Below are 23,054 nucleotides of genomic sequence, written 5' to 3'. Positions count from 1 at the left end.
CAGGTAAATCTTCACCAAGGCAACAATAACCTATAGACTTTAAACAGACACCAAGCAGAGCATATCTGAGATGATACGTGCACACTGAGGTTCCTTGCACTTTGGTTCCTTCGCAGACAGTTGTAGACATGCAGGCCGGTTAGACTTCACATGCCCACGCACACATTTGTTTACACCGGGCTTCCCTTTGAATGTAAATTTTCTATTGTAATACCAGGGTTTTTTTTAATATATTTTACCTCTCCTACCAATAATCTTTCATTCCACCGATTTTATTAGTAATATAAACACATTGCTTAGCTTCTGTCAGCTAGTTGCAAGATTTTACTCCCACTCTTGAATGCTTTATTCAACAAATACAAATGTACTTTTTCATCCTTGCATTTATTTAACTAACATCTCAAAAGTACTATACATCAAAGCACCGAGACTGTCTGGCTTTAATCCAATTTAGACACATACAGATACAGACCCTACTACAATTCCAATTCAAAAATAAAATTTCCAATATCATAGATATTAATTTCTTCATGACAGATGAATGGAGAAGATTTGAACTGCAGACACTGATTATAATGGGTGCAGATTGAATAGTAACCTTCACAAAAAAAAAAAAGCCTGGACAAATATTCAAAAGAGAAAAAACGCATGGATAGGAAGAGGACTATCTGGATTGTTGTTTAGAGCCACTGCAGACTCAATGGGCTCTATTATTCTAGGCTTCAACATACAACCAATAAAATCTTAAAAATAATGTTGGAAAAACTCAGGTCTGGCAGCATCTGTGGAGAGAGAAGCAGTTAACGTTTCGAGTCTGTATCGCTCTGTCAGAGCTCTGAAGAGTCAACCGACTCGAAATGTTAACGGTTTCTCTCCACAGATGTGGCCAGACCTGCTGAGCTTTCCCAGCATTTTTTGCTTTTTATTTCAGATTTCCAACATCCACAGTATTTTGCTTTCATCTTGGTGAATAAAATCTTTTATTTTGCAGTCGAATCCAAACTGAGCATTTTCATGTGCTTCTTGCAATTCCTGACACTGTGGAATTTACTTGCATAACAATTCAAGATGCAGGCTTAATTAATTTTACCTTAATACCAGTTTGCAATATTGCTACATTCCTGCAATACTGGCCTCGCACATCAGGTTATCCTCGTTCCATTATTAGTGTCTGTACCTTCAACTGTCCAGATCCCAAGCTCTGGAATTTCTCCCTTAAACCTCTCTGCTTCCCTTTCCTCCTTTAAAGGTTCTCCTTTAAAAAAAAACAAATTTCTGACAAGATTTTCATCAGTTGCCCCGATATTGTATGTGGCTCAGTATCAAATTTTGTTCGATAGTGCTCCTGTGAAGTGCCTTGGGGCATTTTACTAAATTAAAAAACAGCACACGATGAACACAAGTTGCCTTAATAAAAAGGCTTTTCAAATAATAAGTGAAAAATGTTCAATTAACTTAACAGATTTGAACTTGTGAATTTTGTTCTATTAGCGAATGCTGATGTCTAATGAGCTGTGCTGAGAAAAATCAAGTCAGTGTGGTACGTTTTTGCATTGCTGGAGTGCAATCAAAGAAAGCAGACCCCAAACACTGTAGCAGGCTGTGGTAGGGTCGCAATGGTTTGCTGGATCTGATCTACTTGGGAGTGACTCAATTGCATGGAGCCTTACTCCAGGATGCAGAAGGTGCAATCTACATAAGGGCACCAAATCTGGGAGAAGATCCAGCTCAGAAAGTTTTTCATATCAAGGGTAAAAGTGCTATTAAGAATTTAAAATTCCAGGGTAGCAAAGGAAGAAATGCCAGAATAAAAATTACACCTTCAGATTTGGATTCCCAGGAAAGGACTTTGCATTGGAGCAAATAATGGTTTTTATTGCTCCAATTACTATACAGGCCCACAATGAGCCCATTCAGCCCACTATGCTTGTGCTGGCTCCAGTTAGCCCACGGCCTTACAATAATCAGATCATTCACGCCACTGAGTCAATAGAATATCAAGTCTAAGTTAAAGCAAAATACTGCAGATGTTTGGAAAACAAAATGCAAAAACTCAGGTCCAGCAACATCTGTTGAGAGAGAAACAGTTAACACTGAACGCAAAGTTCCAAAGAGTCATATTGGACTCAAAATTTTAACTCACTCACTCTCTCTCTGCAGATTCTGCCAGACCTGCTGAGTTTTTCCAGCATTTTCTGTTTTAATATCAATTCTCTGATCAGCACTGCATGCATGCGTGGGCAGTAACAGATGGGAAAGCTAACCATTCCGTACCAGTTAACAAAATGAAACATCAGATGAATCACCAGCTCCATTAATGCCAGTCTGCTCCTTGCCATGTCAAGCTCAGGAATTCCTAACATGTTTCCCTGACACCTACACGAATATTCTCAAACGTTTTTGTTTTTGTTTTGGATTTCCAGCATCTGCAGTTTATTGCTTTTTACTCAAACAGGTTGTTGGAGATACTGTGGATTTTAAACCAAACAACACTGTTGAAAATGAGAGACTTGCCCCTTCTACCTCATTCTGCACAACACTGCCTTAAGCTAAACTATAGAATTCAAATTTAAGCAGTGCAACTCTATTTATACTGAACTGAGAAGTAAAAAGGAGCTTGGGTCAGCAAACTCACCATGAATAAATAAGGTTTGGATGGGGTGGGGGGGGGGAGAGAAGGGAGAGAGAGAGAGAGAGAGAGAGAGAGAGGAGAGAGAGCGGTGAAGAGATAGAAATTCTCTCCTCTGGTGGCAGAGTTCAGGACAAGGGAACAAAATTAGAACCATGCTGTTCAAGAGTGACGTCTAGCAGCAATTCAAACAAAGTAGTGGAAATCTCCCCAAAAACTACTGAGGTAAGGGGTCAGGTCAATTGCCAATTTCAAGGGAGACAGCTAGACAGGGGTAGATGGCATTTAGATACAGATCACCCATGATCTAACTAAATGAAAAGGCTCAAGGGGGCTTAAAGGCCCCTTTCATGCCTTTGAAACAAAGGGTTAAAAAAGGTGGTTGACTTAGTTACAGGATTAAAGTGAAAACGTTCACCTTCTTACATTTGCTACCCACAGTCAATTGTGCAAGCTTCTATATTACCAGTTTGAGATAACCAGGGAACATACGTTAAAAACAAAAAAACTGCGGATGCTGGAAATCCAAAACAAAAACAGAATTACCTGGAAAAACTCAGCAGGTCTGGCAGCATCGGCGGAGAAGAGTTGACGTTTCGAGTCCTCATGACCCTTCAACAGAACAGTTGAAAAGTCTGTTGAAGGGTCATGAGGACTCACAACGTCAACTCTTTTCTTCTCCGCCGATGCTGCCAGACCTGCTGAGTTTTTCCAGGTAATTCTGTTTTTGTTAGGGAACATATGTTGTTCAATTATAGGCATTCCTGCCTGTAAATGGTACAATACTGACCAAACACCCTCATTCTTTTGGACAGACAACACATTGTACACAAAAGATCCATTTCATCTCAAAGTAATTGCAATCCTTTCAAATAGTTAAACGTTCCACACCAACATTGGGAAATGAGCCACCTACCTAAATAGATTTACACAGAGCCACTCTGTAAACATCTCAACCAATTTGCGTTAGCTCCAAGCCACTGTAAAGAACAGCTTTCATTATGAACAATGCAAATCAGAAGTCTCCACTCAGGTGGGTAGAAACATCAATAGCAGTGCTTCTGAAGTGTCACATGACTCACCAAGTTGATGGTTCTAACTGACCTCCAGGCTACAAACACCAAAGATAATGAATGGCTCAAGGGAGACAGAGTGAGATGGGCACATCCTTTGTGTAACTATTGCCCCATATTCACAAAAGAGTCACCTCCTCCCTTCAGCATGCTGCTTTAGACCATTTTCATTATCGGACTGGCAAGCTCAATTTGTAGCACTCTTGCCGCAGCTTCAAGGTTGTGGGTTGAAGTCTCACTCCATATTGGAGCACCCCATCTAGGCTGACACTTTAGTGCAGTGCTGAAACTTGAGGTGCCAGCCTCTGTCAATACAAAATATCCTACAACACTATTCAATGAAAAAAGAGTAGGGAGTTGTCCCCCAGCATCTTGGTCAAAATTTCTTCAACCAACCATCGCTGAAATTGCTGTTTGTGGGAGCTTACTGTGCATAAATTAAGTTTTCTACAACACCTCAAAAAAGTACTTTGTTAGCTGTAAAATGCTTTGGGATGACCAGAGGTTGCAAAAGACATATGTAAGTGCAAGTTCTTTTTTTTCAGCACAATCAACCTTAGCCCCACATCTTCAATTGTGGGGCTCAATCAGCAGCTATGCTACCCGAGTCAGAAGCAGATGAGAGTCACACCCCAAAACTTGAGTATAAAAATCAATGCTGACACACTAATGCAATACTGAGGGGGTGCTGCACTGTCAAAGATGTCTTTCAGATGTAACATTAAACCAAGGACCTATCTTCCCCCAGTTAGATGCAAAAGATCCCAGTGCACTACTTAAGAGCAACAAGGGATATATTGAGTTTATATTGAGTATAAACTCAATGTTTATACCATCACACCAGAAAAATTGTTTGAAGGAGTTTGCTGTGTGCACGTTACGTTGGCTGCCAAGTTTCCTACAATGATGACAATTGATAAATTATTTTGAACATGCAATGGTCAAGAAAGGTACTATACAAAGCCTTTGAAAGGAAACACTTCTTACCAACTGTCTGTTGAAGTTCTGCACACACTGTTCAAATTGTTCATCTTTTGTCTCATCAGCTTTGCCCAGTTTCTGGAGGACCTGCAAATTTAAAAAAGATAGAATAATGAAAACCAGCATGACCCAAGGTGCCAGCATGACAACTGACTCATCTGGGTAAGAGAGTATTCATGTTTGGAGATGATGAGATATACAAACAGAATAGATATCGTAAGAACATAAAAGTAGGCCATTCAATACCATACATGTTTATACATTTTAATATGTAAATTATATTGTTCCATGTCTTTGAAACTGTATCTTCTTCATAATATAAAACTTCTATGTTGCCAATAACCTTTGGGAAAATAAACATTCCTTAGCCTTACTTAGTTGAAAACAAACTAAGATCCCTTTGAAATCCAAATGTCCCTTCATTTATCTAAAAATGCAAATTCCCTTCAACCTTACATGCTAAGCCAGCTTCCATGTTTACTCATTAGCAGGTCAAGCACCTAGCTTCTTTTGATGATTTCAAACTTGCAGTCTACTCGACTCCAAATGTAATTAAAATTATGCACAAACCCAACCATATTCCCATAAACCACAATTATACAATGAAAAAAAATACATGAGCTTCATGACACTAATTCTGACTTAGGCCTGGCTGTTAACCTACTTGGATGGAAGTCCCGTCTCCAAGCTAGCAGGCAGAACACATTTAGAAAGGAGGAGGTATGATTACTAGGACAATGTCTGCGTGAGTCCACTCATTTACTAACATTAGAGATTCTGTACACAAGTAAAACTCAAAATTTGAGACCAATTTTTAGGCAAAAAAAGTCACGGTCACTTTTACATGGGTAACGCTGAGGGATTGACATGCTTGACTTGGGCCGAAGTGAAATCCAAAAAAGAGCATTGTAATGGATTAAAGTAAAATGCAACAAAGAACTCCTACTGATCACCATTCATAACCTGATCACCAATGTGAAAAATTAACAAAACTTATGTTTAAATGTATTTACTTACTGGTCCTCATTTTCATTAGGTTTTATAACATTTACAATGAATTCAAACCATTATACTTTGACCAATTTTTAGGCTATCGTGTCTGAAAACAAGGGTTGACTTTAATACAAGTGAAAAATTAGAGTTTCAAGTTAAAAATCATGGGTTGACTTTTACATGAGCTTGGATTTTACACGAGTATATAAGGCAGAGAGAATAACCAGTGCATGCATAAGCAGATGGATAGAGAAGGGAGGTGAGATTTAGTTTATGAGCATCTGAGCAGCCCTTAAGAAGAGCCAGTCTTCTCTTCAACTTTAAGCATAGATGGCCAGTCAGATGACGATTCTGATATAACTGTCTCTCCAATGGATTACTGGATAAAGGACATTGCCAAGGTGGAACCAAGCTGTGCATAGCAGAAAGGCCACAGGTCCAATTCTTGGCCAGATTGAATTAGTATATTTCAACTTGAGCAACAATAGAGCCCTGTAGGGTTGCCACTAGAGCTTGGATTGTTCAGGAAGTTATGGGGGTGGGGGGGGGGGGGGGGGGGGCAATTTTATGCACTTGCAATTAGATTTACTTCATCACTCTGAATTGATTTAAGTTTTAATAAGAGAACTGCTTGAATGAAAATCTCGAACTCACCCTTATGTTAAAAAAAAGGGACCACAGCCCATCAGTGTTAGCTGAAAAATTGATTCAGGATCAGAGTCAGCCAGGGCTCATTTGGTAGCAGTCTCCCCTCCTGCAGTAATCTGTGGGTTCAAGTCTCACTCCTAAAAGTGAAAAAACCCAAGGTTGATACTCCAGTGCTGTACAGAGGCAATGCTACCATCTTTGAGATGACAGATTCTGCCCTTTCAGATGGACTCAAGATTCCATGGCGCTACTTTGAAAAGGAGAATTCTCCTTGGTGGCCTGGCTAATATCTACTTAACATGACTGAAATCAGATTATCTGGTCTTTACTACATTGCTGTTTGTGGGGCCTGGCTGTGCACAAGTTAGTTGCTGCATTTCCTACATTAATGACTGCACTTCAAAAGCAATTCATTGGCTGTAAATCTTGAAATCATGAAAATGTTATATAGTTGCAAGGTTGTCTTTCACCCCCCTCCTGCTGCAAATGGTAAATAAGAACAGAGGCAACTATAACATCCCCTCCTCCATCGTCAGCTTCCCCACTAACCCATGCTGTCTCGGCTTCAAAAGGGACACAGGAGTGATGTTCATCCATCTAGAGGACAGATGGAGCATTGGTTGAACATCCCATCCAAAAGACAATGCAGCATTCCCTCAGTACTGCACTGGTGTCACCTTGATTTTTCTAATAGTCTTGAGCAAGGCTTAATCCACAGCCTCAAGTCAGGGATGAGAGCTACCCAGTGAGCCATGACTGACAGATAGGAACAAAACAACTTCCAGCAGACATCATGTAGGAATCAGACACATGGCGGCTTAAGTAGTAATGTACAGCATGAGGCACTGGAGAACATGCAAGATTATACCAGAACTGAGACAGAAAAAATCAAACAGGACAGGACTCTTCTCTAGAAAAAAAGTGAAGGTCAACTGAACAGAGAGTTAAGATTAAAAAAGGGTTTTGTAGGGTAGGGGCCATAAATATAAAAGATACAAAGAAATAAATAGAATAGGGAATTCAGGAGAAACATCTTTATCCGGAATAGTGAGAACTTGAAACTCACTACCACAAATGGGGTAGTAGAGGTGAACAGCAGAGATGTGCTAGATTAAGTACGAGGGAAATAGAATTTGATGATAGGGTCGTAAGATGATAGATAAGAGGTAGCTAATGGGGACGATAAACACCAGTATGGACTGGTGCTGTATATTTTACATGTAAATCGGTACATTATTGGAATCAAGTCACTCATTGGAACGACGACTGTTCAACTCTGGAATTCTTCCCTCAATCCTTCCTCTCCTTTAAGACACTTTAAAGCATACCCTTCATCTGTCCTGATATCTCCTTTCGTGGCTCAGTGTCAAATTTATTTGATCTCACTGATGTAAAACGCCTTGGAATTTTTGCTCATTTAAAAGCACTATTTTAAGGCAGAATTGTTGAAATAAAAGATTAGCATTAAGGAATGAGATATTGTTACAGGGTCAGTCACATGACAAGTTGTCATGACAGCTTCTACCACCCATTTGGGTACCTAATTCAATACTAACTTTCAACTAGACATTAGATACATACTTGGAGACAAACAATTTATAGCACTGGAGACCACTATCTGGTCCATCGTGTACCAGCTAAAATAACTATCCAGCTATTCCCACCTTCTAGCTCCTGGTCCATAGCCCTTCAACTTACTACACTTGAGCTACATATCCAAGAATTTTTTCTAAAAAAAAGAATATTTTGCCACAACCTTTTCCAGCAACGAATTCCAGGCCCCCATCAAACTCTGGGTTAAAACAAAAATCTCTCATATTTAATCCTTCTGCCAATTACTTTAAATTTATGCAGCCTGGTTATTGATCTCTCTGCCAACAGAAATGAATCCTTCCAATTTCACTATCTAGACCCCTCCATTTTATACCCCTCAATTAAATCTCCCCTCAGGCTCCTCTGTTCTAAAGAAAACAATCCCAGCTTATCCAATTTTGTGTCATAAATAAAATTCTCCATTCCTGGCAACATCCTCATAAATCTCCTCTGTACCCTCTATGATCATATCCTTCCTGTCATGTGGTGACCAGGCTATATGTAGTATTGTAGCTGCAGCATTTGTTTTACCACAGTTCTAGCATAATCTTGAAATAAGCTGCAGGGTCATTCTTCTTTCAAAAGAGCTGGTACAGGCACAATGGGCCACATGGCCTCATTCTATGCTGCAAGATTCTATGACATTCTGCAAATGTCAAACACCAATTAGCGCAGTGCATCAGCAGAAAGACAGCAACGCTGCTGAGGGCAAACTGAAGGTACAACTGAAAATAATATCCAGCTGGATTTAAAAAAACTCACCATCTGCATTTTGTTAATGCAGAAAGCTTCCAAGGAACTCTTGCTGACATTGAAAATGCTCACTCGAGGTAGCAATGCAGATAAAGCCCAACCTTTTTACTCAATATAGTCTACACACAAACATCTTTGAGGCAAGAGTTCTAGCAGTTCAATCGCTGGGAAAATGACAGAAGGGCATTGGCAAGGACAAAATTAATTCTCACTAGGGAGAAGCATGGGTTAATAAATCTATCAAAGGTTAATCATGTCTGACAAACTTTAGTTCTTTAATAAAGAGGGAGTTAATGGAGCTAGTGCAGTAGGTGATACTGTGACTTTCAAAATTGACAAAGTACCACATAATAGACTTACTTGAACTGAGCACAAAGGAATAGTGGTAACTTTAGTAAATAATTGGCTAAGGGATAGCTGGCAGAGAGCAGTGGTACTTGAGTTTTTTTCCCTAACTGACAGAAGAAAACTGTGGGGTCTCCTATCATCCAGTATTAGGAGCATAGGAACCAAAGTAGGCTATTTAGCCCCTCAAGTCTGTTCTGCCTTTCAATGAGACCATGGCTGATGTGACCCAATTCAGCCAAAGGTGTTAAAGGATATGCGGCAAACAAAAATCTATCAATCTCAATTTTAAAAATTAACAATTCATCCAGCATCAACTGCTATTTCTGGAAGTGTTTCCCAAACTTCTACCACCCTGTGTAGGTGTTTCCTAATTTCTCTCCTGAAAGGTCTGGCTCCATTTTTTTTTTAGACGATGCCCAAGTCCTAGACTCCCCAAACAGTGAAAATTGTTTCTCCCAATCTATCTTAAGGCCACCCCTTAATCTTCTAAATTCCAGAAGACAATCCTAGCTTGTGGAATCTCTCCTGCCTAACATTTGAATGTGAGGTATGGTTCTGGTAAATCTACATAAATATTTTCCTTAGGTGTGGTGTGCTGTGAGCAGCTTCATGCTCCAGCTGTGACCTAATCAGGGCTTTGTATAGCTGAAGAACGACTGCTAAGCCTTCATGCTCTAGTCCTACTGATAGACCAGCATTTCATTAGCTTTTTTGATTATATTTTATACCAGCTCATGACATTCTAATGTACCTGGATCCCCAAATTTCTTTGGGCTTCCACTGCTTCTAGCTTTTCAACAATTACAAAGTACCCTGTTGTATCCTTTTTAGATAAAAAGTGAATGATATCACATCTGACTACAGTTAAATCTGTTTGCATATTCAATTACTCTATCAATATCTTGTAATGGTACACCAACATCTACGCTGCTTACAATACCACCTATCTTTGGACCATCAGTGGACCAAGGCGTTAATGAATACAGTGAATATTGGGGATGCAACATGGTCCTTTGAGACACCACTAGTCACATCCTTCCAATTAAAGTGCTTGCCCATTATCCCTCCTCTGTTTCCATTCAACCTATTTCCTAACCATTTTAGGTCCATTGCTTTTGCATTTTGATTTAGACATGGATATAGGAGTACAATTTAGATTTGTGGATAATACAAAACTTCGCAATGCAGTAAATAGTGAGCAGGATAGTTGCAGTCAGGAGGATAAATTGATGAAATTGGCAGACACAATGTAATACATACAAGCATGAAGCGATGCACATCAGGAAAAATCTAAATGGTACTAGTCTGGTCACAGGGTGCATATTCACAAATCGTTGAACATGGCAAAGCAAGGTGATAAGATAGTTAAGAAAGAGTATGCAATACTTGTAATTAAAGCAATGAATGCAAAAACAAACAAGTCAGGGTAAACCTTTTGAAATCTCTGGTTAAGAATCTCAACTGAAGTATTGTATTCAATTCTGAGTACTGTACTTTAGAAAGGATTGTCATGACCGTTCTCTGGGCAAAGACCCCAATTTGTTATTATCTGGAAGAGATCCCCAAACTGTTAACTTCCCAAAGGGGACCCCAATTTTGTTATGCTCCTGGTGAAAAGGAACGAGTTGGCGCCTCTTCTTTATCCAAACCACTTGGGTGGCCGCAACAAGGTTAATTTAAAAGGGATCCCTTCACTTGGGGATACCCTTTTCCCAGCCCAGATGTACTTATGCTTTAGAAAGAATCAATTTAACCAGACTTGAGTCAGAGAAAGAGTGAGTTTATTAGTACTAAACCCAAGAGAAAAAAAAACACATCAGAAATGAGGAGTCCAAAAATAAAGGGTTACAAAAGATTTACAAAATCAGTCTTTGGCTTGCCCATGAGGAGTAAATGAAATATCATGGTAGTTAAGTTAAGCAATACAGGTAGAACTGACTTTAGCAGTTGAGCAGTTGGTTTGGAGATACTTGGTTCTGCAAGTTAGCTGAAAGAGCTGTTCTATTTCCTTTTTGACTTGGTTTTGCTGACTTGTCTCCAACCAGGGAGGAGAGACTTTTACCTGCAAGCATGTCTAGCTGTTGTTCTTCTGCTGTGACTCTCACAGCACACACTAGCACACCAGAATTAGAACACAGATCAGGTTGGCAGCTAGCTTTTTAACCCTTTTTGTGTATTCCTGGAAGGTAAAAACAAACATGCCTTTCACCTAGAATCTGCTTTCTTTCAACTCAGACCATTTCCACACTGAGATATCACTCAACATCAGATGGTTTCTGCTGAGATGTGATAATCAGTCTCCATAACCACAGGAGACTAAAGCTGAGTCTTTTGCATTGCATCTCTTCCTTTCAAGTGTTTGTCTGAAGTAGACCTTGACATTTAAAGGTGTGACAGTCCATGTTCTCTCTGAACTAGTCAGCCAAGTATATTCCACATAGGAATTTTCCAGAAAGTGGTTATTTTACAAACAAAGGTGGCTTGTAAAAGACATATCTGCCTTTAAACAGTTCAATACGCTCATAAGTAACTTGGGGCTGTGATCTGTCGTGAGAGGATGAGTAAGAGCAAGATAGGAGAAGCTGGGGTCGTTCTGCTTAGAATGTTACTCAAAACTGGGTGGGTTTTGATAAAGTAGGTATAAATTGCTTCTTCTGGCAAGTTGGTATGTAACTAGGGGTCATGGATTTAAAATAATTGACAATTAGAGGGAAAAAATAAGAAATTATCAGGGTGTTAAGATCTGGAATGTACTACCGGAAAGTGTGACAGAAGCAGATTTCATAGGAAATGTTAAGAGGCAATTGGACATGTACTGAAGAGAACTAATTTGCAGGATTAATCGGATAACAGCTGGAGCGTGGGACTAATTCAACAACTCAAACAGCTGACATAGGTACGATGCGTCAAATGACCTCCTGTGCTGTAAGCTTCTATGACCGATGTACAAGGAATACACAGGTACTAACCAATGGACACGTGTACACTGCAGATTGCCAACAGGTTAAGATAATAGTGATGATTTCGGTCCAGCTGGGACCATTTAAAAAGGAAAACATCTTATTTGACAAATGGGACAGGACAAGGGGAAGGCAAAACAGTTGAAGCAGAGGTTTGGAGGTGGTTAAAATAGAAGTTTTTAAACCACTTGAAGCCACAGAATAAAAACACCAATTTTATTCAAAGGGGTCCCTGTATTGTTGGTTAATCTAGTCCTTGAACAGAGTAGCCTTACCAGCCACATCAGGTGCGTTTAAAAGAGTCCCTGGCAGTACTTCAAGGATCAGGGTGTTCTCTCAGTGTTGTGGTCCATAATTATCCCTCAAATCAACATCACTAACAAAAGACAACTTCTGGTCATATTGCAGTTTATTGGGCTTTGCTGTGAAAAATTTGGAGGCAATGCTTCCAACAATACATGTTTGACTACAGCAAAAAAGTACTTCAGGACATCCACCTGTCATTGAAAAGGGGTTGTATAACTAAGTTCTTCCTACACTGGAAGCACAGACTCAATACAGGAATACAAGGGGGAGGGGGGTCAGAGAGAGGTCCTCCAATTTGTACACTTAATTCAATGGAGATCTCATTCTAAATAAAGATTCGGGCTGTGTAGTAAGCAGCTATCTGGATTCAGCTCCCTGCAATAAATCTGTGTTTGTTCAGTTTTACTCAAATGTCGCATGCCTAATCTGCTCACTGAACATGTCACAAGGGATGACCCTTAAAATCTTGCAGAGTTCCAGAAATGCATCCAATCTGCATAAAAACATGCTCACTGCAAAACATCTACAAAAGCCAAGATTAATAATGCAGCTTTTGCCACAGAACACTAGTGTGCTCAGAGCTTAAGAGCTAGTTGCGCCTTGAATACCAGCAAAATAATCCTCTCAGCCCAATGACTCAACGGAAACACACCATCCTGTGCAGTGTGGAGTTATTAACCACAGCAAGGTCACTACTTCAATCTCAATCATACAGCACAGAAGGGCTAGGCAAGGTGCAGAGATTAAACAAACTAGGTTAAGGGGTGATTTGATCCAAGTTTAAGATATTAAAGTGAACAGGGTAGAGAAACTATTTCCACTGGCCACCTAGGGCTTGGGGCATAATCTAAAAACTAGAACCAGACCTTTCACTAGTGAAATTAGGAAGTGTATCTTTACACAAAAAGGCTGAGAGAAGTTTTCAATTCATCTAAATATAACAATTGATCAGCGTTAGTTGCTAATTTTAAATCAGAGAGGGATAGATTGTTGTTATCCCAATGTACTGGTGTCTAACAAATTTGATCAAATTTTTGAGGTAACCAAGAGTGTTGATGGGGTTAATGCATTTGTGTGGTCTACATGGATTTTAGCAAGACTTTTGACAAGGTCCCTCATCGCAGACTGGTCAAGAAAGCAAGAGCCCTTGGGATCCATGGTAAAATGGCACATTGGGTCCAAAATTGGCTGAGAAGCAGGAAACAGAGGGTGATGGTAGAGGGATGTTTCTGTGACTGGAAGTCTGTTTCCAGTGGGGTTCCACAGGGCTTGGTGCTGGGGCCTTTGCTCTGTGGTGTACATAAATAATTTGGACTTAAGATGTAGAGGGAATAATCAAGAATTTTGCAGATGACACAAAAGTTGGAGGAGTGCTAAACAGTGAGGGCAGCCGTAAACTGGAGGATATCAATATCAGGTGGGCAGAGCAGTGGCAAATGGAATTCAACCCAGAAAAAGTGAGGGGTAATGCATTTGGGGAGGGCTAACAAGGCAAGGGATTACACTATGAATGGTAAGACCCTGGAAAGTAATGAAGATCAGAGGGACCTCAGTGTGCATATCCACAGATCCCTGAAGGCAGCAGGGCAAGTAGATAAAAGATAGTTAAGAAGGCATTTGGGATACTTGGATTCTATGCCTCAGCTAATAAAGGCAAGAGCAGGGAGGTTATGCTGGAACCGTATAAAATGCTGGTTAGGCCACAACTGGAGTGCTGCATGCAGTTCTGGTCACCACATTATAGGGAGGATGCGATTGCACTGGAGACGGTGCAGAGGAGATGTACCCGGATGCTGCCTGGGCTGGAGGGTCTGAGCTATAAAGGAAAGATTGGATAGGCTGGGGCTGTTTTCCTTGGAGCTGCAAAGGTTGAGAGGGGACCTGATAGGAGGCGTATAAGATTGAGGGGCATAGATAGGCTGGATAGGAAGGAACTTTTTCCATTAGTAAAGTGGTCAATAACCAGGGGGCATAGATTTAAGGCAAGAGGTAGAAGGCTAAGAGGTGAGTTGAGGAGAAATTTTTTCATCCAGAGTGTGGTGGGAGTCTGGAACTCACTGCCTGAAAGGGTGGTTGAGTCAGAAACTCTCATACCAAGTAGTGTTTAGATATTTACTTGCATTGCCATAGCTTCCAAGGCTATGGGCCAAGTGCTGGGAAATGGGATTAGTGTTGTCGAATCTTTGTTGACTGTCACAGACAAGATGGTCCAAATGGCCTCCATCTGTGCTGTAAACATCTAGGAGTATTATGCAATATGGGTCAACGGTATATAGAGTTGATTGCAGATCAGCCACAATTTATTGAATAGCAGGAACAGGCTGAGCAGCTAAATGGTCCCCTCCTGTTCCAATGGTGGTTATTTAACCCATCTTCCTCCTGCCATCTCAGCTATTAAATTAGTCTAACTCTCCAACTCTCTATTGCCCTGCAAATTTTTCCTTTCACATGTCTCCAAATCCCTTCTTAAAGTTACCATTGAGTCTGGCTCCACTTCTCAGATGATAATGGCATAAAAACATTGCTCATCTTCCCTGCCCTCATCTCCCCATTCCACACCACCTTTGCCAGTTTTTCTGCCAATTTTTGTATCCTCTGGCTACAAAGCCGCCTGCGAGTGGAAACAATTGCACCCCCATCACTTCTAGGGCTTGAGCACAAAGATTAAGTTTGACACTTTAGTGCTGTACTGAGGGAATGTTGCACCCAGAGGTGCCAACCTTAGTATGTGGTGTTAAACTGAGATTGACCCTCTCAGGTGGATGTGAAAGATCCCAAGGCACTGGTTCAATGAAGAGCAGAAAGCTATCCCTAGTCTCCTGGTCAATTATTTAATCTCACAAAAAAAATCTGGTCATCATCACACTGGTGTTTGAGAGAACTTGCTGTGCACATATTGGCTGCCGCATTTCCTATGTCTGACTACATTTCAAAAAGTACTTCATTGGCTGTAAAGGGCTTTTAATCATCTGTGGTCCTGAAAAGTGCTATAAAAGAAAAACACTTGCCTTTTATCAAAAGCTGTCAGTTTTGAACATATTAAGTCTTCCCTTAAGTTTCTCTACATTAAGCACAAACCCAGCTTCACATAACTCAAGTCCCTCATTCCAGATTTCATCGTGAATTTCCTCTACGCCCTCTCAATTAATGGGCCCCAGAGGGAGGGCAGGCTCTATGTGCCAAGGGTATAATTACAATGCAACTTCAAAAGCCATGAAGTAGTTTCCACTTAAATCAATCAATGCTGAACTTCAGTATTAGCTCAGAGTGAAGAGGCGGAACTCTAACAAAGCAAGCCTCCTTTGCCAGGAAGTTTGACTCCTCTCAGTTGTATTGTTTCCAAAGTAAATGACATGGAAATAAAAGACAACAGAAGCATCCTGGCCAATACTGTGGACTCAACCCAGGAGCTTGCAAAATTGCATGACTTAATTACTGTTTACTAGATAATATAAAAAACAGTACCCACAATACTTTTCTAAAGAACTGTAAAATTTGGATATTATTCAATGCCCACTCTGCCATAAAGGTTTGAAGAACAGACAAGAACAATGCACAGTAACAGGTTCTCTGCTCAGTTTTATAATCTACCATGTCATCCAATATTATTCCTTACTGAGCCTAACAGCTTTAAAAGGGAAAAATCAAATAAAATCCAATCAATTCACAATGTAAAAATACCCCTAGCTGACAAAGGGGGGGAAGATACATATGAACAAGAAAAGGAGCATTTGGCTCCTCAAGCCTGCTCAGCTATTCAACTAGATTATGGCTGATTAGGCTATGACCTTAACCCCACTTTCCTATCTACCCTGATGCCACCTGATACCTTTGCTAGTCATGAATCTACCTAGCTCTGCCTGGGGGGAAAAAAATAAGTGAAAGACATCTGTCCCAACCTCAAACATTCACTAACTATAACGTATGGTTTTGCCTATAAAATGCACCCTTTTTGGATTCCAGCAAGCGTCATTGCCTATATCATCTCCCATGTGTGGGGAAGAGCAATGCAAAATCCAAGCTAACAGCACACAGCATCTTCACCCTCAAGTAGGACCTCTCAATCTTGAAACTAAATTTACACAGCTATACTCCAATCCATCTCCCTCAAACTAAATATCTGGGAAGAACTGAGAACAGGGCCCCTGTCCCAGCAGGTTGTTTGCAGTCAACAATCCCAACATTAAGCACCAAGTATAGCAGTATTTTCTTAAACAGAAAGCTCTGCATGATTTTTAAAATACATACAGTAATCATTCATGGGATGTGGGCATCACTGACAAGGCCAACATTTGTTGTTCAACAATTGACCTCAACAGTAGTTAAGAGTCAACCACACTGGACTTGAGCCCACAACATCAGGTCAAACATGGGCAAGGAAACTACTCGATTAGTACATAATGCCCCCAACCCCCTCAGCCAATAAATCAATACTCCATGTTGAACACCACTTGGAGGAAGCACCGAGGGTAGTAAGGGTGCAGAGTGCACTCTGGGTGGGGGACATCAATGTCTATCACCAAGAGTGGCTCAGTAGCACCACTACTGACTGAGCCCTAAAGGACATAGCTGCTAGACTGGGTCTGCATCAAGTGGTGAGGGGACCAAGAGGGAAAGACACACGTGACCTCATCCTCACCAAGCTGCTTGCTGCAGATGCATCTGTCCATGACAGTACAGGGAGCACAGGCACACAGTCCTTGTGGAGACAAAGTCCTATCTTGACATTGGAGGATACCCTCCATCCTGTTGGTAGTGCCATACAACATGCTAAATTGGAGATTTTGAACAGATCTAGCAACTCAAGTCTAGGCATCCATTAGGCACTGTGGGCTATCAGCAACAGAAGAACTGTACTCGAACAATCTGTAACCTCATGGCCCGGCATATCCCCTATACTACCATTAACAAGCCAGCGGATCAACCCTGGTTCAACGAAGAGTGCAGGAGAGTATGCCAGGACAGCATTGGGCATACCTAAAAATGGTGTCAACCTGGTGAAGCTACAAACACAGGACTATTCCATGCCAAACAGCAAAAACAGCAAGTGACAGAAGAGCTGAGATGCCACAACCAACTGATCAGATCCAAGTTCTGCAGTCCTGCCAAATCCAGTTGTGAATGGTAGTGGTCAATTAAACAACTCACTGCAGGAGCGACTCCACAAATATCCCCATCCTCAATGACGGAAGTGCACAGTTCCCAGCATCACAGATACAAGTCTTCAGCCAATCCGATTCACTCCATGTGATATCAAAAAATGGCTGAAGGCACTGGATACTGCAAAGGCTATGGGCACTGAATATTTTGTGAATCGTACTGAAGACTTGTGCTCCAGAACTTGTCACACCCCTAGCCAAGCTATTCCAGTACAACTGGAACACTGGCATCTAACTGGCAATGTGGAAAATTGCCCAAGTATCTCCCATCCACAAAAAAAGGACAAATCCAATTCAGCCAATTACCACCCCCATCAGTCTACTCAATCATCAGTAAAGTGATGGAAGGGGTCTTCAACAGTGTATTCAAGCGGAACTTGCTTAGCCATAACCTGCTCACTGATGCTCAGTTTGAAGTCCACCAGGGCCACGCAGCTACTGACCTCATTACAGCCTTGGTTCAAACATAGATAAAAACAGCTGAACTCCAAAGGTACGGTGAGTGTGAATGACTGCCCTTGATATCAAGGTAGCATTTGACCGAGTGTGGCATCAAGGGGCCCTAGCAAAACTGGAGTCAATTGGAGGAGGAGGGGGAACTCCACCGATGAGTCATACCTAGCACAAAGGAAGATGGTTGTGGTTGTTGGAGGTCAATCACCTCAGCTCCAGGACATTTCAGGCGTTGCTCAGGGTAGTGTCCAAGGCTCAACCATCTTCAGCTGCTTCAATGACCTTCCTTCCATCATAGGGATAGAAGTGGGGATGTTTGATGATTGCACAACATTCAGCACCATTCACAACTCCTCAGATGCTGAAGCAGTCCATGTCCAAATGCAGCAAGACCTGGACAATATCCAGGCTTGGACTGACAAGTGGCAAGTAATATTTGGGCAACATAGATGCCAGGTAATGGCCATCTCCAACAAGAGGGAATCTAAACATTCTGACATGCAGTGGCATTACCATCACTGCATCCCACATTAACAACATCCTGGGGTTACCATTGACCAGAAACTGAACTGAACTAAGCATACAAGTACTATGGCTGCAAGAGCAGGTCAGAGGCTAGAAATCCTGCAGTGAGTACCTCACCTCCCAACTCCCCAAAGCCTGTCCACCATCTACAAGACACAGGTCAGGAATGTGATGGAGTACTCTCCACTTGTCTGGATGAGTGCAGCTCCAACAACACTCAAGCAGCTCAACACTAGCCAGGCCAAAGCAACACGCTTGACTGGCACCCCATCCATAAACATTCACTCCCTCCACCACCACACACAGTGGTAGTGTGTACCATCTACAAGATGCACTGCATGAACTCACCAAGCCACCTTAGACAGCACCTTCCAAATGCACAATCAGCTAGAAGGAAAGGGCAGCAAACAAAGGAACACCACCACCTGGAAGTTCCCCTCCAACTCACTCACCCTGACTTGGAACTATATCACCGTTCCTTCACTGTCATTGGGTCAAAATCCCAGAACTCCCTACCCAACAGCGCTGTGGGTGTACCTACACCATATGGACTGCAGTGGTTCGAGAAGGCAGCTCACCACCCCTACCAAGGGTAATTAGGGATGGGCAATAAAAGCTGATCTAGCCAGCAACACCCACATCTAGTGAAAGAATAAAAAACACATTACTGTGGGTAAGTCAGACCAGGTTAGGGTGTCAGATTTCCTTCCCTAAGGGATAGTGATCAGATAGGTTAAGAGTTTAGTTGACAACATTATTGAAACAAATTGAATTTAAATTCCACCAGCTGCCATGGTGAGATCTGAACCAGTGTCCCCAGGGCATTAACCTAGGTCTCTGAAATACCAGTCCAGGGACATTACCACAATGCCACCATCTCCCCTCAATAAGTCACAAATGGGCTAGTTCAAGGTCCCACCCAGCAAACTGAAGTTTCAGCCAGCTGCCCACAACTTGAACACTTGCCAATATTCCCCCGTCAGGGAATGGCAACCATTGAATGAAAGAATGCCCTCAGGCAGAATTCAGATTTTCTTTAACACTCGGCCACTTAAATTTATAGATGTAAGAATTTAACAAGTCTTAGCTAGTAAAATGTCAATGGCATCAAAAAGTTAAAATCCATTACATGGAGCTGCATTCCAATTTGACCATCCTTCTGCATCAACACAACTAAAAACATGAAAAATGACAATAAGGAATACACCATTAAAAAGTTCAGTTACCATTTCAGTCAACATAACTCTCCCTTACTCCTGAACCCAAAGAACTGCCTGAAGCCAATATACTATCTCCCACCCGCAAAGGATCAGCACAACATTTATCCCATGTTCAAGATTTTGCCCTACAACTTGATTACACTTGGGGGTAATGATGGGGAAAGTTGCTTAAGCTGTGAAGGGCTTCAGGACACACTCAAGTCTTCTTTCAAACTTGATAAGAGTGCAGATTAACAGGTGTTGTATATCTTTCAGAGGCATTAAGTCTGAACAACTCTTTATATGGCTCAACTGATGGCTGATTGTCAAAAGCTATTCTTAGCATTTGCATTTTACAAATGCAGCATCTTTCCAGCTATACATCTTACCCATCAGGTTCAGTGCCAGGCCACAATAACTCCTCCAAATTGTCAGGAAAAGGATTAAGGAACGCATACATTCAAAACCATTTCACTCCCAACATCTTTTTCCTCCAGCTATCATCTGCAGCTGGTGATCCAAGTCATTCCAGCAACACTGCCAAAATCAAGTTCAGCAAGATCTGGGACTAGTGACAACTCTGGGGGAAAGCATTCAATTCTCATTTCCGAAAGGCACCGTCTAGTGAGAGGACATGGGCAGAGAGAGGAGTCAGAGGAAGGGGAAGGGTGGCTTAGCTGCTTTCTGACAAATAGGGTTTGAGTGGTAGGGAGGAAGGAGTGAAAGCCTGGGATCTAATCGTTATCCCAACATCCAGTTACACTTTCCACCGACACTGGATAACATGTGGAGTCACTACATTTATCACCAATCACTAGGTTGCCCTGAGGTGGTGAGCCACTTTCTCGAAATGCTGCAGTGAGAGATTAAGGTACTCCAATAATACTGCTGCTAGGTAGTGTTCAGAGTTTTTATACATGCCCAAATCTGTATGGTTTGCAGTTTGGAGGGAACTCGAGATGGCATTCCTACACATGCACTGCCCTTGTCCTTCCAGGCTGTGGAGAACAGGTCCAGGAAGTGCTGTTGAACAAGCTTTGGCAAGTTGCAGTGCATCTTGCAGATGCAGCCATGGTGCACCAATGGCGGAGGAAGCGAACGTTTAAGCTAGAAACCAAGACAAAGCAGGCCATTTGATCAGCCACTTGCTTAAGAGTGTGGTTCCCATCCAGACAATAGTATGTGGTAAACAGCATTTGTGGGTGGAAATGCAGAGCCGGTTTAATGCCACTGCTATAAAAGATGCCTGTGCCTCTCTGATGAGGATAGGTACAGTTGGAAGCTGATCAAGCACTGCACTCATTCAATCCAACAGTTTGAGTATCAGAATGCAAATACCAAATGTCCTACTTGGCAACCAATCACAGAACCATGCTAGGTCTATAGTGCCACTTGAGAGACATGAAAGGAGAACAAAGGGGAAGTAATGAGCAAGGCAATTTGTGCCCAAACTGTGGCATTTCTTTGCAATTTGCAGCACAGAAATGTTAGGTTTAACAGGCACTGAACAACAGATAGAGAACACTAACCAGTACAAAGCTTTTGTGGCAAAAGATGCAATCAGGTGCTCCTCCCCTCCTTAACCATCCGCATTTAAAATGGTTTCCAATACTGGGCACTACATTTCAGAAAGAATAAATATCTTGGAGAGGATGAAGAAGAGAATTACTAGAATGCCATCATCAATGAAGTGTTTCAGTTAAACTACACTAGAAAAACTGAGATTGTTCTCTGTGGACCAGAGAAGGTTAATTGGCAATCTAACAGATGTTCAAAATTATTAAAAAAGTGTTTTTGGTAAGAATAGATAAGAATTTTCCACAGACAGGAGCATCAGTAACCAGAGCAGTCAGATTTAAAACCATTGGCAAAAGAATGTTCCATAGAGTATAACTATATAGGAAGGCACTGCTTGAAAAGGGCAGTGAAGGAGATATGATGTATACAATTCCCTTTAAAGTTATAACAGTGGTGATCAAGGGCAGGTCCTCTGCTCATTTTTCCATGTGTTCATGACCTTGCGTTTTCCTCCATTTGCTCTCAGAAGCTTCCCATTTTCTATTTAGAGTTGTGTAATGTCATTCCCTTCCTGCTTTTTGGTCTACATCTTTCTAATCTTCCCTGTCAGCAAGTTCATTGCTTAGAATACAGCCAATCCAAGCTTGCTGCCTTTTGATATTCACTAATCTTTCCTCCTCCACTATCCTGAGAACTCTTCGTTGCTCATGTTCTCTCCAACTGACCTGCTCCATCCTTCTCCAGGACCACAGTTCACAGCTTTATATAATCTTTGGATGTCTGCTTTTCTAAAAGTCCATGTTTCAGTCCAGTTGACAAGACACTCAATCATTATTTTAAGATCTCTGCTCATTCTTTCACTGAGCACTTATGTTTGGAGAATGAACTCTGCCATTGATATTCTAGCTCTGATGTCAAGGCAGTAACCATCTTCTGACAAGATGCTTCTCAGTTACTTAAATGGTGGTACGTGTTCCAGATGTTGACCGTTTATCTTGATCTCTGCTTTCCCATCACTACAGACCTGAAAATACTGCTGAGCTATGGGGAAAGGGGAGGAAATTGGACAGGTCTTTCAAGAGCCAGTTCAGATAGCATGGAACAAAATGACCTCTTCTGTGCTGCAAGATTTTACACAACCATTGAATGTAAAACTAGTACAAAAAAAAACTGGTGATTTTGTAGCTTTGCATTGGGAGAAAGAGACACAATGCAGAGGTCAGGCACAGATTGAATTGGAGTATTTGAGCCAGCATATCTGTGTGTTGCAAGATTCTATAATTCTAAATGTCTTTAATTAGACAAAAGCCTGCTTAGGAAGGCCATAATATAAACTACAAAGTGAAGTGGTCCCGTTAATACAATAATGTGCTCTGATAAGAAGGTAATGCATATTTCAACCTCGTCAGTCGAATTGTTCTTTTTCTATAATAACTTAGCAATCAACTGCATCTCGTGCAGTAGCTTATCAATTACTGCAGAGGTACATCTGTACTAGCTCCATCAATGCATTTCATTTTAAGATAGATTTACACAATATGTAACTACATAACATAAGCCATTCAGTTCAACAAGTTTGCATCCATGCCACTTTCCATGTGGTGGTACCATAATCCTAGTTTCCTGTTTGCTGGTCATACCCATAACACTGCTTCACCTGCTCCACATTCCGCATCCCAGCCCCTCCCCACCGCCGCCTTAAACAGTATAAATTCCATCACATTTCTACTTCTCGTTAGCTGAGTCGTCATACGGGCTCTAAACCTTAACCGTTTCTCTCTCCACAGTTGCTGTTGGGCCAAGTTTTTCCAGTATTTTGTGTTTTTATTTCAGATTTTCAGCATTTGCTTATACCCTTAACATTGAACAAAAATCAATTCCTCTTTAAAACAATGAACTTCTCAGGGAATTCTACA

At 41.3% G+C, this 23,054-nt stretch overlaps 1 protein-coding gene across 8 annotated transcripts in view; it reads right to left on the bottom strand.

Moving 5' to 3' along the window:
• LOC121284791 (myc box-dependent-interacting protein 1-like) overlaps positions 1–23,054 on the bottom strand; it is a 163,680-nt gene that overhangs the window by 88,846 nt on the left and 51,780 nt on the right. For 7 of the 8 annotated variants that reach the window (XM_041200463.1, XM_041200464.1, XM_041200466.1 and 4 more), the window contains exon 2: positions 4,690–4,770. In XM_041200463.1, the coding sequence (XP_041056397.1) occupies positions 4,690–4,770 (81 nt within the window). Of the gene's footprint in view, positions 1–1,090; positions 1,256–4,689; positions 4,771–23,054 lie in introns of those variants that run through there. The other variant, XM_041200468.1, reaches the window with a different exon arrangement.

The sequence above is a fragment of the Carcharodon carcharias genome, chromosome 12 (genome assembly GCF_017639515.1).
Source record: "Carcharodon carcharias isolate sCarCar2 chromosome 12, sCarCar2.pri, whole genome shotgun sequence".
Classification (NCBI taxonomy): Eukaryota; Metazoa; Chordata; class Chondrichthyes; order Lamniformes; family Lamnidae; genus Carcharodon; species Carcharodon carcharias.
This window is presented reverse-complemented; position numbering and strand designations above follow the sequence as displayed.